This window comes from Juglans regia, chromosome 10 (assembly GCF_001411555.2).
Source record: "Juglans regia cultivar Chandler chromosome 10, Walnut 2.0, whole genome shotgun sequence".
Lineage (NCBI taxonomy): Eukaryota > Viridiplantae > Streptophyta > Magnoliopsida > Fagales > Juglandaceae > Juglans > Juglans regia.
In genome coordinates this window covers 6,184,452-6,202,764 of record NC_049910.1, presented here as the reverse complement: position 1 = coordinate 6,202,764, position 18,313 = coordinate 6,184,452, and the positions used below count along the sequence as shown (strand labels likewise).

The window sequence follows — 18,313 nt, the reverse complement described above, 5'->3', positions numbered from 1 at the left end:
ATATATATTGTTGTGCTCTAGGATCAAACTTAGAACGTGATCTAAGTAGAGAAAATGTAAAACAAAGACAACCAAAAGTTCTGAGATGATCATAGGTAGGAGGGGATTGAAAAAACAACTCACAAGGTGATTTATTTTCTAAAATAGGTGTAAGCAATCTATTTATGAGGTGAGTAGCTGTGAGAATTGCATCTCCCTAAAAAAGAAGAAGTAAATTGGATTGAAACATTAAGGCCCGAGCTGTGTTTAAGATATGTTAATGTTTACATTTAATAACATAATTCTGTTAAAGTGTTTCAACACAACTTAAATGGTGCATAACACATTTTGATTTAAGAAATGATGTTAAGAAAAATTCAGTACCATGATCAGAATGAATTTTCTTAACTTTTATTTGAAACTGTGTTTTAATATGTTTGAAAAATTGAGGAATGAGACAAGAAACTTTAGATTTGTATTTTAAAAGATAAATCCATGTGGCCCTTGTACAATCATCAACAATTGTTAAAAAAAATTTGTTACCTTCAACAGTGGGGGTAGAAAAAGGTCCTCATACATCACAATAAATTAAATCAAATGGAGAGGTAGAGAAATGAGGATTATTAAGAACTTTTTTTTTTTTTTAGCTAGAGGACAAACAAGGCATGGAAGGTCAATTTCTAATATATCAGTAACAACTTTATTTTGTAATTTCATCATTGAAACAGGTAAAAGTTGAGAGTAAAGTAAATCACTAGGTGAAGATAAAGTTCAAATAAAGCACGTTTTGATGATTATGATCAAACAAACAATTGTTTAGCTAAATTTGAAGAAGATACAGGTAAAAGTTGAGAGTAAAGTAAATCATTAGGAGAAGAGCCTGATTGTTGCAGAAGGTATAGGCCTCCCTTGTGTTTACCCACTCCAATCAGCTTCCAACGAATTAGGTCCTGTATAAAAACAAGATAAGAAAAGAAAGACAAACAGCAAGTCAGATTTGATGTTAACTTGCTAAAGAAAACTAATTGAAGGAAAAAACTGGAATACAAAAAATATTTCTAAGTATTAAATCCTTAGAAATGTGAACAATGCCAACACATGTAACAGATACGCTTTGGTTATTTAGATACTTGACAGTGGTGTTAATAATTGGAGTGAAGGAGGAAAAAAATATGTGGATGGAACCATGTGATCTGTGGCTCCCAAATCAAGAATCCAAGAAGAAGAATCAAGATTAATAGGTATAACACGAGTAGAAGAAAACACGGATGGAATATAAAAATCAGAAGAGCCTATATCAGTAATTTGAACAAAAGAAACCACATTAGCAGTGTGTTGTGAAATTGTAAAGGACATAGCATGATCAGATGATTGAAGCATAGCCAATAATTGCTGATATTGAGACTCAGTTAATGAAATAGGAGATGTAACCGAAGAAGTGTTGTTAAAGACAACTTGATTGGTCATGAACTGCTATCATGGCTTGAACTTGTATCCTGGGGGAAATTCATGTAGTTTGAAACATTTCTCAATAACATGGCCAACAAGACCACAATGTTTGCACACAGGGCATTCATTCTTCAACACAGGCTTCACATATTGATTAGTCTCATATTTAACAGCAAAAACATGATTCTCATGTGAAGAGAGAGGGAGAATTGAAATCTCACATTGTTGTTCCTCTTGTAAAACAAGGTAAAAACCTTGTTAAGAGGAGGCAACAACTCCATTAATAAAATTTGAGCCTAATAGAGGCATATGACTCACTCAAACCAACAAGAAACTGAAGTATACGCTCTCGTTGAACATAGGAATTAAGAGTTTGAACAGCTCCACAAGAACAAACCAGACGATTTGTAATTGATTAACTCGTCCCAAAGACCTTTCAACTTAGTAAAGTAGGCACTAACATTCAATTGGCATTGAGAAAGAGTTGAAATCGACTTTTGTAACTAGAAAACACGGGGATCATTCTTCTGAGAGAATCACTCCTTGAGATCATTCAAGATCTCATGTGCCGTATTGATGTACAGAATACTAGTAGAAATCTCAGACGAAACAGAGTTAAGAATCCAGTATATTACCATGTTATTACATCGTATCCAAGAAGCAAGCATTGGATCAATCGAATTTGAAGGTTTGAGAACACTTCCATTAACAAACCCTAACTTGTTCTTCGCGGACAACGCCATGTGCATCGATCGAAAGACCACGAGTGATAGTTATTACCATTGAGAGATCGAGTAACGTCTAGAACAATACCAGGACTATCTTTTGGATGAAGAAAGAAATGACTCGAAGATTCTGCCATCGAAATCAAAGAGGAAGACGAAGGGCTTGAAACCATGAGAGAATAGGGGAAAAAAATTGTAGAAGCATGTGGAATACTCTAGAAAACTTTTGATACCATATTAAATGTGAACACGTTGAAATAAATGCTTCTAATTGAATTAATTTGGTAAACAATATTACATGACTATTTATACTAATTACAAGAAGTATAGTAAAAAATACAAAGAATAAAATACAAATAGAGAAAATTACAAATAAGGACCTAGTAAAATAGAGTAAAAATACAGAATAAAATAACACTTTAACAAATAAAAATTAATACAACAATTATAAATTGTAATAGTAACTACTTTTGGAAATGAATGGCTTCGTTTTATTGTACGAGGATGCTCGTTAAATTGTTGGGACCGAAAATGAACTCGACCGAAAACGAACTCGCCTTTTAATTAGTTGTGATTCATTAATAGTTCCTTTATTTGTCAAACCAATTGAAGTATCTTGATTGGTCGACCCCCGCCCACCTCCTTTGTAAGATCTATACTACAAGTTTAATGGAAGTAAAATATTTTAGTCACAAAGGGATTATACAAAAGTAAATTTACAAACTTACGTGGTTTAATATAGTAGGTCAGATTATAAAGTAGATCTAACAGATTTTATGAAGTCACATTAGTTTGTAAATTTATTTTGTATAATCTCTTTATATCTATAACAATTCTCTACTTTTCTTTATTAGTAATTAGTGTGCCAACAAATGCTAGGTAAAGTGGGCATTGTAACATTTATTATTCATTTAACAAGGATTTTAATACTTGAGCATCAATAAATACTATAAGTCTTATTTTAGAGCATCTTTGTCGAATTAGCAATCCCAAATGTCAAAATTTGTCTAATATATCACTTTTTTAGCTTTTGGCCGCTAATCATCTCATTTTTTATAACAAAATAATAATAATATATTTAATGCATTTTTTTATTTTTAAAATAATTTTATTTCATTTTCATAATCTCCAACAATTTCTAACAATCATTTTCATTTTCATTTTCACAATCCAACAATATATAACAATTAGCAAATAGGAATTATGAGAAAATTGATATAAAACTATATGACCTTCCTACAGTAGCAAGTCAATATTTGTTTTGGGATTTACTGTAGCTCGTGGGTTGGATGGTTTTGCTTTGGCTAATCCAATGTAGTCTAATTTATGATAACATTAGCTAAATTAAGAGTTCAACTACCATTTAACTAATCTAAGGAGGATGCTCTTATATATTTATCTATCTCCTTTTTAAGACCATCAAATTTAAATTACAACTTAAGAAAAACTTGATCATCATACATGAATAGATGAATAAAATTTATTACTTTTCTTTAAAACAACTAATAAGTAACACCACACTCTCACATTATTATAAGACTCCTAGGTCTACACACAACATCTATAAAAACAAATTACACTCACTAATATTTCAATTTTTGAACTAATATTTTTAATAAGATTGTTCATTCGGTTCCAGTCCAAACCTGAGTATACCCAAATCAAACCGGGTTTCAAATTTGGGCACTCACGCACTCTCTCTCTCTGTCTCTCTCTCTCACAATTTACCACTCCACATTTCAGTCTCACTTCGTCGTTCTCAATCATCCCAATGTTCTCGAGCTTCATCATCGAAGCCGCAAACTCCTTAAAGAAAAGACTTTGATCTTTGGCAAATGCTTCAACAATCCACCTACTCCTGTAATCGCCAAACAGTGCTTGATCCGATCCCAACACGCCCTTTCTTGCCATTATCCTTTTGTAATATTCGTTATCAAAAGTTGACAAGGTCGAATCCAAGAACTCTCCCGCGTTCTGATCCTTGTTTGGTTTTGTGCATTTCTTTCTCAGATTTTCCGCAAACTCATCATTCATACTGGGGTCGGTCCCATGCACTGAACTAAAGTTATGCAACCGGGCTTCGAAAGAAGAACAGTGTGAAAAGCCAAGGTTGTGAGCACCGGAAAGAGCAACCATATCTTTGACTCCTAAACCTCTCTTGGCAAAGCTTTGAATGAGTTGGATTACGTTGAAGGTTGGAGCTGGTAAATTAATGGTTTCTACTGCTTTTGACACCCTTCCATCTTTCCTACCTTTCAGTACGTTCCAATACGGCCCTCCCGTCTGATGAAAATAGAAACATGCAAATACTAGCATGATTATGATTAGAAATTTAGGGGTTGTTCGGGAACTTAGATGAGAGGATATCGTCTCAAAATTTTTCACAATTTCTTTCTTAAATATCATTTAAATATAAAAATATTTTTTAATTTTAAATCGTCAACTTTTTTATCTAATCATTATTTAATCATTACAAATTTTTCAAACTTATAAACAAAACATTAAAAACAATATAACTTTTTCAAATTTCAAATTAAAAATAATATTAAAAAATGATATTTAAATAATTTTTTAACTTTATAATATTTTTATTAAATTTTTTCTATTTTTTTCTTAAAACTCAATAAAATATCTTAACTCAAACCGTTCTACTTTACAGAATTATTATCTTATCTCATTAGCCAAACATGCCCTTAGTGTAAATATCTCCATTACTGGACTGGACTTTTTTAACCAGAGTAAGAGAGCGAGTTATTAATACATAAAATGAGTCCTATAAGATTTATTAAAGTGTTTTGTTATACATTAGCCATTATTTACTTCCACACCCCACACTTGACAATTTTTTTTTTATAGGATGTGGGGTGGTAAATGGTGACTGATGAAAAAAATTATTCTTTATTAAATATTTGATATTGTCGTAAAAATTATTTTGAACGGCTATAAGTGATATAGATTTCACTAATCTGTGTTTATTTTTCTATTGCTCTAGACTTCATATTTCGGTTAAGAATTCTAGCTAGCGGTTCCAAATCTTACTAATATATGTATGTAGCGCGATCCTAAACTAGAGTGGGAGGCAGCAAGGAAATTATATTGTGGTTACTACATCTCTTGCTGCAATGGCAACTATATCAGCGCAAGAAACTGTATGCAGATATGCCATTTCAAGCTTAGTTTTGACATCATCGATCATGTAAAATGAACAAAGAGAGATATTCAGAGGGCCTTCTTTCTCTACTTGGTTGCCAGGAGTCTAGTCCAGCAACATAGAGACATCACATCCCTAACAATAATTGAGAAGATCATGAAATATTCCTATTTCCACATACAATAAAAGTAGCTAGAGAAAGACAAAGAGGTCATACATACGTACCCTTATGAAACAGTCATGGAAGAACATCCACAGGATTCAAGCCGGAACTTTAGGATCATGCATGGATGCGTTAGAAACTGCCCCTAAAATTATCTTCTCAGCTTGCGAACATGTTTGGTCATAATAATGAGCATCAAGCTCCACTCTTGACAATGAAACCATTAGAAAGAGAAGGAAAGATTGTGTAAAAGACTGAGCTTTTGGTTCAAAAACGATAGCCATTGGTTTTCGATTAAGGGTATGTTTGGTAACTGAGAGTACTTGATGTACTCTCACTACTATTTTTTACTTTATTATTACTTTTTATTTATTTTTCTACTATTCATTACTTTTCACATACTTTTTATTACTATTCAATATTTTATTATTACTTTTTTATTACTTTTTCACTACTATTCACAAACATTCTCAACACTTTTCAACACTTTTCATTATCCAAACATACCCTAAGGCAAAGATAAAAGATATCTAAGATCAAATGGTAAGTGAATAGGGATGATAAAAGGATTGCCGAAGTACACAGTATATATAGTTAATCATGGTTTAGAAAAAGCAAAGATTTCAATCGTTTTCGGGTAGATTACATTATACTTCAAAGCCACTCAATGTTGTACAGACCCTTAGAAATTAGAGCCCGTCTATCTTCTGCTTTGTGACCAAGTATCTCCACCTAAGCTCTTATCTTGTACAATCAACAAAGAAATTTCAATTATTCTTGGCCTAGATTTATCATCCCCAAATCATATCGCTATGTAGTACATGTTAAGTGATTATCATAAGTGCATAAGATCACTTTAATAAAAGATTATCACAAGAACAATAAAAATTAAAAAAAAAAAGAGAAAGATTTATCATTATTGTTGCATGTATAGTTAGTTGCTTAGCGCAAAGTACGGTAGGTGAAAGCTGGTACAAGAACTCTATACGACACTTTCTTTCTTCAACAGAGTAGTCTCATTGGATTAGTTAAAAGTTAAATCCAATGAATTTTTAGCTATTAAAGAGTAAAATATACTCACATTGGATTAGTCAAATTTAAATATTTAGAATTTGGCTACAGTCACTACAACATATACTACTTTTTGCCAAGATGAACTATAGTCAGAAAAAATATATACTTTGTGACAAAAAGTTTTTTCTCACCAAATTGGTCCGTGGCAGCTTGGTGGCATATAACTGGTGAAGAATGTCTCTTTTTCCACCAAAAGTTTAATTCATGACAAAAAAGTATTTTTCTCCACGACATTAATGGCGGAGAAAACATACAAAATTTCGTAACAAATAGTACTAGACCTACCCTCAGCTCGTGAGAAATGAGTGAATTTCCCATGAAATTCAGTGGTGGATAATTGTCTTACCCATGAGCATGTTCATGGAAAATGCTTGCATTCCTGTTTTTTCCCAAGAAAAATAGTCATGGCAATTATAGATTTTGCATGTCCAGCATTCATGAGAAATAACCATTTTCAACCAAATACATAGTCAAAACTAATTTGATAAAACCGTCAGAAGAATATCACAGCTTTAAGACTAACTCAACTATATAACAAATTAAAGGCCATTCACTTCATAAAACCAACACCTGAAAAACTTCAACAAAAATATCATAAATATAAATTATATATATCATAATACTTTTACACATTTTTCAACTGGGTTAACCAGTCAATCAAGGCTGGCTGATTTAGGGTACATGTTTGCAAATAGGGGAGTACAGGAGGTAAGCCAACTACATCAGTAATGTTCATAACAAAATCCTTGTACATGTATACATATTTCTTGTTCTAGACACATTACTGCAATAACATGTGTGCTCCAATTCAACTCCATTCATGGTTGGTTGCAAAGCTTCTTAATCCACAAATATGAGGGGCTCATAGTTACCTGAAAAAACCATTTACTGATCTGTATTAGCCATTAGAAAACATTTCTTACCTAGCTACTAGGACATATGCTTAACAAATCATATTTAGAAAGATGATACAAACAAGTTAGAATCTGGGACGTTTTGTGGTTTACAACCTCTATTTAATAGCCATTGAACAATATTATAAGGGACTTCAAACAATAACTCATTGTAATAATTTTGATCATAAAACATATATACAACACCATATTATTTCAGCCATAAATATCCCACCATTTTTCAAATTCATAAACAACCATCTCTTACTGCTTTTACATACTTGCTGCGCTATATGTATAAATATATATATATTTACTTTATTTCCCCCAAGCCCTATAATTCATGAGTTGTGCCACCTGAAGTAATACATACCTCAAATTTATTCCTAGCCATTTACATTTTGACTACATCTATCTAAGGTGGCACCATCAGTTTTTATCCAAACATACTCCAACCACAATTTGATATATTTTTATATTTATACATATATAACCAAATTGTAAAGCACATTGCCACCTTCCATGTGCAAACAGAGATGTACTAGGATAAGTCATAACTAAGTTAATTGTAAATAATTAGAATCTCAGCAAATAACTAAAGAATAGTTACTCCTGTCCAAGGATTACATCAAAAAAATGTGCATGAATATCTGAATTAATGCAGGCTGGTGCCCTGGTCTAGAACCTGCATAGAATAAAAAGACTAATATTATTTTAATGTTAAGTCTGAAATAACCAATACACAAAGTCTACAAACCAAATCATACTAAAGTATAAGATAATCACCTCTTGATGATAACTAGAAGTCTTCTGAAACAATAAAATTCTTTCCTAAATGTATATATGCAACCAACCCTAAATGTATATATGCCATGGCTTTTGGATTGATACAATCCACAAAAAATGCCTACAAAAAATTCTGCTGGACCCAAATTCAGCAGATGCCTAAGCATCTTGTTGAGTTTCTCTATGAGACTCACTTTTGTAGTACTAGTTTATAAATGATGAAGTCATAGTACAAGTATTTTTTTTTCCATTTTCTAAGAAAAGGTTGGAACAACTGAGTAAGGGCACATCATAGCATGCAAAAATGTGTGCATACCAATACATCTACTTATATATAAATGCCTACTTCTAGATATGAATAAGAAAGGCAACAATAACTCAAGTGCAAACGGATCCAAGCACAAAGGTGTAGGCATAGCGTTTTAAAGTGGGGGATGGAAATTAGATGACTGAAAATTTAGAAGAATATGGTATTATCTGAAAGCTGAAAATAGGTATAGACAAACCTTGGTTATGCTCTCAATTTGATCTAAGAGGGAACAACTCGGTGACGCAACGTTACTGACTCAATCTCATCTTCACGATCTTTCGATGTCAAAATATGGACAGCATGAGGTAATGAATCAAAGCATGCTGCAGCCCAACTCTCATCTATTCTTGCAAGCTCTTCCCTCAGTTACATCATTTTACTGTAACAGAAAACAGGGACAATGAGAAGAAGAAACAAGCAAATATGCACAGCACAGCTTATATAAATAAGGTTCAACATCACACTTGGTTAGATAGTATCTAGCACATGATCCCTAAATTTCAAATGAGGACTGTCATGCCAGTTTTTACAACTATTAAAACAGTGTTAAAACAGGACTACTATGCACCATAATCATAGGGATAGTATTAAGTTAAATCAAAACTAAAATTATGGCAGTTAAACGTTTTCCACTGGACATTATTAGTGTTCCCAACATCAGTGTTCCCCATAAAAAAGGTTACATCAATAATCATTTTAATTATTTACTACATAAGAACAAAATTATATGAGTAGGATATACATGAGTACATCCAAGTCATAACTATACAAAATTATATTACAAAGATTTAAATGTAGGTATTATATTACCTATGTGGTTGGCAGCTTGATGGATCTTTGTGGCTTTTAGAACACTCAATCATTCAACTTCTAGCTCACCAAGAAACAGTATATAAAGCAACACTAAAAGTTCCATAGTATCATCTTAATCTTATGCAATTTCATCAAAAGGGAAGTAAAGGATTGGACTGTTAAGGTATTATTAGTAGTAAATATTAAAGGCTAGAATTTGTTAGTAACTTAAAGTTATAAATTACTTTTATAATGGCACAGTGCAAGCATCCAAAAGAAACAATGGCACTCTACACAAAACAGATATAATAAACAACTGGAGAATTAGAGAACACATACCTCTGGAATGTTGAGCAGGGTAATGGCCAAGGCCAAATTGACACTAACACGAAAACCTTGTAAAAGAAGCATGACAATGTTCACAAACACCCAATTCTTGTGAAATGACACAGCATTTTAACTCAATGAATTCAGGAGCACACATTAGCAGTCTCAGGTTGCACACAAAACAGGTTGTACGGCATCCAATTAATTCAAAATTCAACTAAATCAATATGCACTCATAGACATAACTCAATTTATAAGGCATATCAACATGCGTATCGCCCATGTAATCCAATCCAACATAAATATACATATTCTATCACCTAACACTTGAGTTCAATACGACCCATTACACAAAATATAATCATCTAACCCTCATATTACATTCAGTATGCATAAAACTCATAAAATTCAACACTTACAAATACGTGGGAAAAATGCTGAGCAAGGGCTGTTTGGAGGGGCTGAGAGAGGCGTTGGGGTTGGGGTTGTCGAGTGCTCTGCACAGAAGAAAGGGAGTGGCGGAAAGGTGGGCTTTTGGCTGCGGATCTGGGTGGTGGAGACCCATGAGAGAAAGAGGGAGTTACGGGAAAGGGAGAGATCGTGGGGGAGCTGGGGGATGAACAGAGGGAGCCTGCGAGGGCCTATCAGTGCCGTCGACAACAAACTGCAGTGGCTTAGGTGCGGGTTGCGACGACGACGTGGAGAAGCCGAGAGGGAAGGAGGCTTGTTTCAGGGGAGGAAGAGAGAGAGAGAGAGGCGTAGTGGGGAGGCTGGGTTCAGCGAGGCGTGGTCGCCGGTGAAGTGGTGGTCGCGTGGTGCTGTAGTGGTGGTCGGCGGTTGGGCTGTGGTCGAAGGAGAAGAGAGGGAATAGGGGAGGGGTTCCGTCACTGCAAGGGGGAGGGAGGAGAGAGAGGGAAAAGAGAAGTGAGGGGGAAAAGAGAGAGTGAGGTTTTAATTTAGGCGCTTCATCTTTGGTCTTCAAATTGGTATGGGTATGGCGGTGAATATTTAACTCATTTGCGTCGATAGAACGTCGTATCAAATATTTTCCCCGCAAACCCCCCCACCCCCAAAACAAAGTATGGTTTTACTCACCGCATAATCTGATGGTAAAAAAGGTTTTTTTTTCCCCACGAACAAATTTCATGAGAAAATATAATATTTAATTTTATTATTATTTTTGGCGGGTATTTATCGCCACAAAAATAATAATGTCGTTGCAAATACTAATAATCCAAAATTAAAAAAAGTTTGGCAAGCAAGATTATTTTCGACGATAACGCGTTGGTGAAAATAGCTAACAATTTTGTCACAAAAAACGAATAACCCACGATTTCTGGAAAGTTTATTTGCGACGACTTTTTATTGTCGCAAAAAACATTTTTGCCTTGACAAAAAGTTATTTCCCACAACGGTTTACTTGCTGACATGATCTCGTGGCAAAAAGCTTGTTTTTTTTGCCACGAACAATTTTTGTGTCATTAGCACACTATTTGCCACGATCGTATATATTGGAAAAAGAATTCGTGGGAAAAGCCCATATTTGTTGTAGTGAGTGACTTTCAAAAGTTTTTTCAAATTTGAAGGTTACTGTACATACATCAAATACATATTTTATTAATTATTTCTCTCTCCCTTTCTTTCTATCACATATTTTATTACAATTAATATATTAATTTGACTTAGTGATATATTAATTTATATAATAAGAACATGATTATTACTTAACATATAATAAATAGAATAGTAAAATATGATAAAATTAAATAAATTAATAATTAAAAAATTAAATATTTTTGAAATTATTAGTTATTCATTACCATATAATGAATAAATATATAATCTAATGTGGAGATTTGATGTGAATAACCAAAATCAAATTCATCTTATATTATTTTATTATTATATAATGAAAAAATAGTTATTCAAATGTGAAGATTTATGTGAATGGAATAGTCAAAAGTCAAATTTCACTTATATTAATCAAAATTGTCCTTTAACTTTAACTAATGCAATGAGAGTGCTCTAAGGGAACTAATATTGTTGTTTGGGTGTAGAGAAAGTGAAGCAAAAATAACTTCTTTTTTTTTTTTTGGTGTTGGGGGGGGGGTTTAATGGATTATCTAAAATTATAATTTCTGACTGGTAAGATGAGTTTTGCTACATATAATTACTTTTATGTATTCTTTGTGCATTTCAATAATGTGATTGACTAAAGTAATTATTTTATATTAAAAAAATATTATATAACTAATCACATTAATGAAGTGCACAAAAAAATACCTAAAAGTAGTTGTACTTCAAATTTTTGGGTCAAATATGGCTGATTATTTGAGAAGAGACGCATTGAAAAAAAGAACTAGAGACAAAGACTGGTTGGGCAATTACACCGCTTCGAACAATAGTTCCACTTGGGGAGAAAGAAGAGTCAGATTTAATCAAGCAAGTAAATACCATTGAGCAACAACTACTGAACCATTATCAAAGGTAGAAGCCTTGTAAGGATTGGTTGTGATGCCATCAGATTTCTTGGTGTAAAATTGCCGGTACACTGAGTCAACGTCGGTGAGATAGTAGGTGCCCGGGGAAGGGGAGCACCCCTACCCATGGTGCAAAGAGCACCAAGCATCATCAAAATGGGCCTTACAATTAATATCAAGAGTTTACATTCAAGATCGTAACCACCAAAGTTCTAGCAGACGCCATAATGAAATTCCTGAGTAAATTCCAGCAGGAGACATTAAAAAGGAAATATAGAATTTCACTCAAAACCTCAAAGCGACAAGAATTCAAATTTGTTATCAACAGTTTAATCAAGACAATCACTCATTTATGCAAAAGTTTAGGAAAAAGACGATGACTGTTCATGTCATGATTTAAGAACAACTTTCCTGATAGATGAAGAATTAATGGAGACAGTGATAATCAGTCTATATCACTCTCAATAGATAGTCATGCTGCCTTATAGCAGAGTGCCCCATATCATCATGCTGCACTTTGTTCTTATCTTCTTCCCCTTTAAAAGTTGCCAATAAGGCAAAACCTACCCCTATCCTTCTCTTCCTTAAAAAGCGACCGCATTCTACTCCCCTCTTCACTCTTTAAATATAAGTACTCAAGCTGTTGTGGCCGGCGTTGTGGTTTTCTTAGGCAGTTGATATACTTGCAGTCATAAAATGCGTAAGTATTGCGCATTCATTTTAAATAAGTAAATAAATATAGAATTCACATAAAAAAAATAAATTAATATAATAATAAATCTCACTTTTTTAAAAATGAATGTTCGACGTTTGCGCACTTCATGAATGTATTCATCATTACTCTTTTTAATTTCCGTCAAACAAAGGAAAACAAATTATTCTCCTCAAAAAATAAATTTGACCGAAAATAAATTATTTACCCTACTTTATTCCAAAGCAAAAGGCAGCACGAGAAAAAAGAAGTTTTATTCCCTCTTCATTGTACCAGAGAAGCTAGCATGAAACCAGCTGGCCGTCATTTCACTAGGCTTTTTGCTACATCAAGCTTTTGATATATTTATTTGGCAGCAAACTGTCACATTCATTCAGTGCTCATATTTATTGAACGAGAGTTGTAATTGCAGCTAGTTCATTCAATTGAAAATTCAATGGGCCAAACGAAGCTGTACAAGAATGGTCCTGCTCTTAGAAACCATCTGAGCCAATGCCATACGCATTTTACAACACTCATGCATCTCTCTTTCTCGGATGATTTCAACCGTTCCCATGAAGAGAATGCTAACACTTAGCAGTTTCATGGAATTGTAATTTAATGCTTGAAAATAAGTATAGTTCACTGTTTGAAACAAGTACTATAAGTTGGTAAGTAATAAACTCAAAACCCTAAATGCATATCCGGACACATATAGCTTAAACCGTATAGGGAAAGTATGAGAAAACAACTATGCATGTGAACCACAGTTAACGTACCTTTTGCATGCTTGCGTAGGGGCCATAAGTGTTCTGTATTTTAAGCTAAAGCAGTCACAGGGCAACTCTCCTTTGGCAAGTCATAGGGATTAAAATCTTGGTAATTGTATACATTACTCATATTACCCTCCCAACCTGCTAAGGGAGAGGCGCCCTATAACCGGTTCGCTTATTGAACCAAATTACTGATCACCCTTGTTTTTTTATCTGCATTGTACTGCTTCTGGGTGTTGGAAGTGACATCTTGGCAAGCTTTTATATTCACTTTGGTTTGTGCTCCAGTGAGAGAATAAACCTTAGAAGCAATGGCATATGCTTCACTGTTGATGCTATGGAAGAGGATATTCTTGGGGATCTGCCTTTCTTTTGTTGGGGAGGGGGGCAAAGGGGAGAGGGTTCATTTCACGCCAGACATCTTTATCTTCTTCATCGATCCATGACCAAATCTTGAAAAATCTCTTTCCAAGATAAAAATGATTCTTTTGTTGCTTTGAATGTATGGGAGAAGTCGGAAAAGCAGCTGAGAGGAGAATCGGATGATGAGGGGCCTTTAGTACAGAATGCCCTCATGCATTCTTTTCCTTCCACTTTGCTTTATTCTTCGGCTTTTTTAGTATTTATTCTTTGGACAGCAATACACCAACATCCTTCTGTCTCGAAACCAGGTTTGACTCCCTAGCTGATTTGCCAAAATTATGAACCCATCTGCAAAGTTTTTCAAATTGAAATTGGCATCAACGATGTATTAACTAAAGCCCAAACAGTACCTTTTATCAATATTCAATACGCAATAAAAAGCCCCAGAGAGATGCATAACAAATAAAAAATGATAATAGCTGATATTCCATGCTTGAAAAGCAGAGGATCTGAACATCTTGTACTTCCTCACATGGGAATGCCTCTCCTCGTGCAAAATCTTTTGTCCCATATATATATTCTTTGAAAGAAGAAAATTAAATTTGTTTTGTTAACTTCATTGACAATGGGATCAAGAACAAAACAAATATTCCAGAGTTCCCCATTTGATATCGTATATGCCAAACAGTAATGTCATGTTCGGCTGAGTGGAAGTACGAATACTATCCTGAATAAGATTCCACTAAGGCCTCCTAAAGTGGTTGATAGATGGCCAAAAGTTCAAAATATGCATTTTTTTGGGGCTTGTGTTTTGTTTTCAAGCAATACTACTCTTCATTTTAGATTTCTCTCTCTCGCTCTTTTTTATTTTTCAATTAAACGGCGGCAACTTGAATTGAATCTCTCTTGTTAGGGCGGCAGTAAATACCTTATATCCTACAAAACTCAACTGTACATTAATACAGTCAGGTATGGAAGGCGACCAATGATGGATTGTTCTCTACCATGGAAACTTTTAAGAGACCGTTATCCTTCTTTCTTAATACTTACCCAAATTGCAGTTTTTGCTTAGGAATTGTGGTTTGATGTAGTATCTGTGGATGAAAAGTGCAGCTTTGTGGAGTTCCTCTTGCCTCAAAATGTGTAAGCTGTTTGCATGGTAATGTGGGACCAGTAAATCATGTTTTCTTTGAAGGTTACAGGGCTGGTGATGTTTGGAAGTTTTTTACTTCCAAATCAATTTCAATTGTGGAGTGATGTTCATAATCTCAATCTCCGCGGAGACACTTTGAATTGTGGAGTCATGTTCTAGATATTGCTACACAAATCAATTTCAAGATTGTTGATGTTTTTAGAGAAGGAAATATGCTGGCTGATGGCTTGGCAAATTTGGGATCTGATGGTCATAATGCTTGTTTCTTTTCTGCAGCTGAGCTTCCTTCCACAACATCTCATCGAGTTTTATGTGTTAGGCAAGTCTGCCTACATTTAGACATGGCTTATAAGTTTTTGTTTTCTATATTCTTGTAGATGGTAATGCTGTAAAAGGTTTCCTGCAACATTAAGTGAGGTCTTTGCTGAAAAAAAAAAAAAAAAACCCTCTCTCTTTCGGGATCTTAGAAAAAGAAAATATTTTAACCACAAAATGATTACACAAAAGTAAACTCATTAACTGACATGACTTAATGCGAAACGTCAGATTATAAAATTATTTTTATTATAAAATAGATTTATGATTCTATAAAGTCACATCAATTGATAGATTTATTTTGTATAATTTTTTTATATCGCAGTTCTCCTTCAAAAAAAAATAAAAGACTTAATAGAGATACCTTTTGCTCCCAAGAATTAGACCCAAATTTAAAGTAAAGTGGGCATTAGGACCCAAATTAAAACCAGACACACAAAAAAAAATAAATAAATAAATAAGCAAATAAAATTAGGGTCAGGTCAACCATAAGACCAGACTCGCTAGAGTCGGCTAGACATAACTATAGTTTTTTGAAAATTCAAAGGATTGGAAACGTGTTGATATCTACGACACAGTATATACAAACGGACAATAAAAAACCGTACAAGAAAAAAGAAACAAGCTTTGGTTTGCATTGCCAACACTTCTTCGCTTATGACAAAGTTGAGCTGCATTAATATTTCCGCCAACTGTTTTTTTTTTTTTCTTCTTAATTTATTTGTTGTTTTAGCAATCTACAGCTCTTTTCTTTTTCTGTTTATTCATCAGTCAGTACCGTTCTTGATGGATCATTCTTTCTGCTTATTTGTAGGCGATTACCAACAACCCAAAACGAACAGAGTAAACAAGAAATATGCCTGTTAAAGGTTAGAAAAAGGGGGGCCAAATTAACGATTTCACCTTTTTCCAAAAGGTTGATTTGAACAAAAACTTTGTTCAGTGATTAACAACAAATACTGCTCAAAAATAGAGAAAATTTGTGTTTAACAGATCAATTTTGCAAGATTTTTGCTTTTCTCATTGAAATTAAGACCTGAGGCAAAGCTGAAAGCATGAGTTGTATTCATCTTAGTCATGCAAACAGAAATCAACCCATTCTTAGGAACCTTAGTACTATGAATGTGTTACGATTCTACTTCGATTAAGTATGAGATTGGTTGGTAGTTTATAAGTCTCTAGACACCTTTCTCTTGTAAATCGGTTTTTAAAGGTGAGTTCTACCTAGTGGATTAATAACAAATGGTATCAGAATCACCCCACATATGCAGTCAATGTTGACACGGTTGCAATCGTACGGCACGGGAGGTGATGCCAACAGGGCAGTGTTCGTTCGGGACTAGGAAAGACCTAGCATACAATCAGCCTGTGTGAACACTGGGACCGTCGTGGACATCGGCTACGGAGCGTGGTGGGGTGGTTGTTACGATTCCATATCGACTAAATATGAGATTGGTTGGTGGTTTATAAGCATTTAGACACCCTTTCCTTATAAGTCGGTTTTCAAGATGAGTTCTATAGTGAATTCATAATAGAATGATACAAGCTTGTATGGACAAAGACCTTATTTATAACCAAGAATAGCTGTGAAAGTCCGTGAAGTTATTGGAAAACGCTGTTGTATTAATCACCCTTTATACAACACACACAAAAGGAAAAAACAAAAAAGTATACCCCAAATGCAAAATAAAAAGTTCCAAACAGTTTCCGCTTCTTCTCTGCATGTTACATTCCTGTATCGGGAAGGCGAAAAAAACAAAAAAAACAAAGACACTAAATAATATTTCGCGTAAACTACCTCAATAGTAGCTACTTAATTTCTTGATTTTGAAGGAGTGATCTTGATGACTAGTCCAGGAAAGACATCATCGGGATCCTGGATATGAGGGTTGCGTTCCACGATGAAGGGGTCGTCGCACTTGTCGCTGATGGTGTGGAGGGTCTCGCCCTCTCCAACAACATAAATCTCGTCGCAGGGCCGGTCGAAGAGCTGGCTCCCTCTCACTGGTTGGACATCTTCTGAAGAATTCTCCCTTACAGAGGCCAGCAAGATTAAGCCTAATAAGACTATCGCACAGTACCATGAGATTGTATCGGCCACGGACATAGATGTTGCCTTCATGGTTTTGGGTGTAGGGGAGGAAGAAAAGAAAGATGATGATCAGATGGCTTTTGATGAAAAACAGAGCATTTTTTGACCATATATATATATATGGAGAAAGGAGAGCCCCCATGCATACGCACATGATAATATTATATATATGAATGACGTATACGTGTGTGTGTGTATGAGAGAGAGAGGTCTTGGCCGCCTGAGTGGGAGGAAGTTGGGGTTCAACGTATTGGACTTGGTTCATGAAGTGTTTAAGGGTGCAAGCAAGAATCGATCACCTTCCTAGTTCCTACTCCACTATTTACTGAAAATGACCTGAATAATATTTTTATTTTTTCCTTTGGATATATAGAATTGAGAAGCTCGTAACGTACGTAGACAATTGTAGTACAATTTCTTGACACGTGGGTTGTGTCTATTGGCCAAGTAGAAAGGTTCCACCGAAAGTGCTATTCAAGTTTGGAAAATGCTAGTTTGCAGGCTTAATTTTTGATGGAGAATTGGGGCTGCGGTTAGGTGAGCAACTTTGCAGGAATTGCAGCATATGTGCATAGTCAACCCATGAATATCACATAGAAAATAAATAAAAATAAAAATAAATAATAAATATAGTGGTCTATCAAGTTCATTTTTTCTCCTTTATAATCGGTTGATTCCGAACCCCTTGCAATTTGACACTGTTCACATGGGCAGTTGTATTTATTCCTTGGATTTGCATGTCAACCACGCTTTAATATATTATTAATTACATATATATTTTTTCAATACGATGTGTA

At 34.3% G+C, this 18,313-nt stretch overlaps 2 protein-coding genes across 2 annotated transcripts; both read right to left on the bottom strand.

The window, feature by feature from the left end:
- Positions 1–779: 779 nt before the first annotated feature.
- Positions 780–5,751, bottom strand: LOC108996761 (peroxidase 66). The gene is given in 4 exon segments (XM_035694806.1): positions 780–929; positions 3,882–4,434; positions 5,249–5,439; positions 5,530–5,751. Coding segments are annotated over 4 exon segments (1,116 nt in total).
- An 11,275-nt stretch (positions 5,752–17,026) lies between these two features.
- LOC108983283 lies at positions 17,027–17,760 on the bottom strand. Its single transcript, XM_018954863.2, has one exon. The coding sequence runs from the start codon at positions 17,544–17,546 to the stop codon at positions 17,238–17,240; it is 309 nt and encodes a 102-aa protein (XP_018810408.1). The 5' UTR covers positions 17,547–17,760; the 3' UTR covers positions 17,027–17,237.
- Positions 17,761–18,313: the final 553 nt, after the last annotated feature.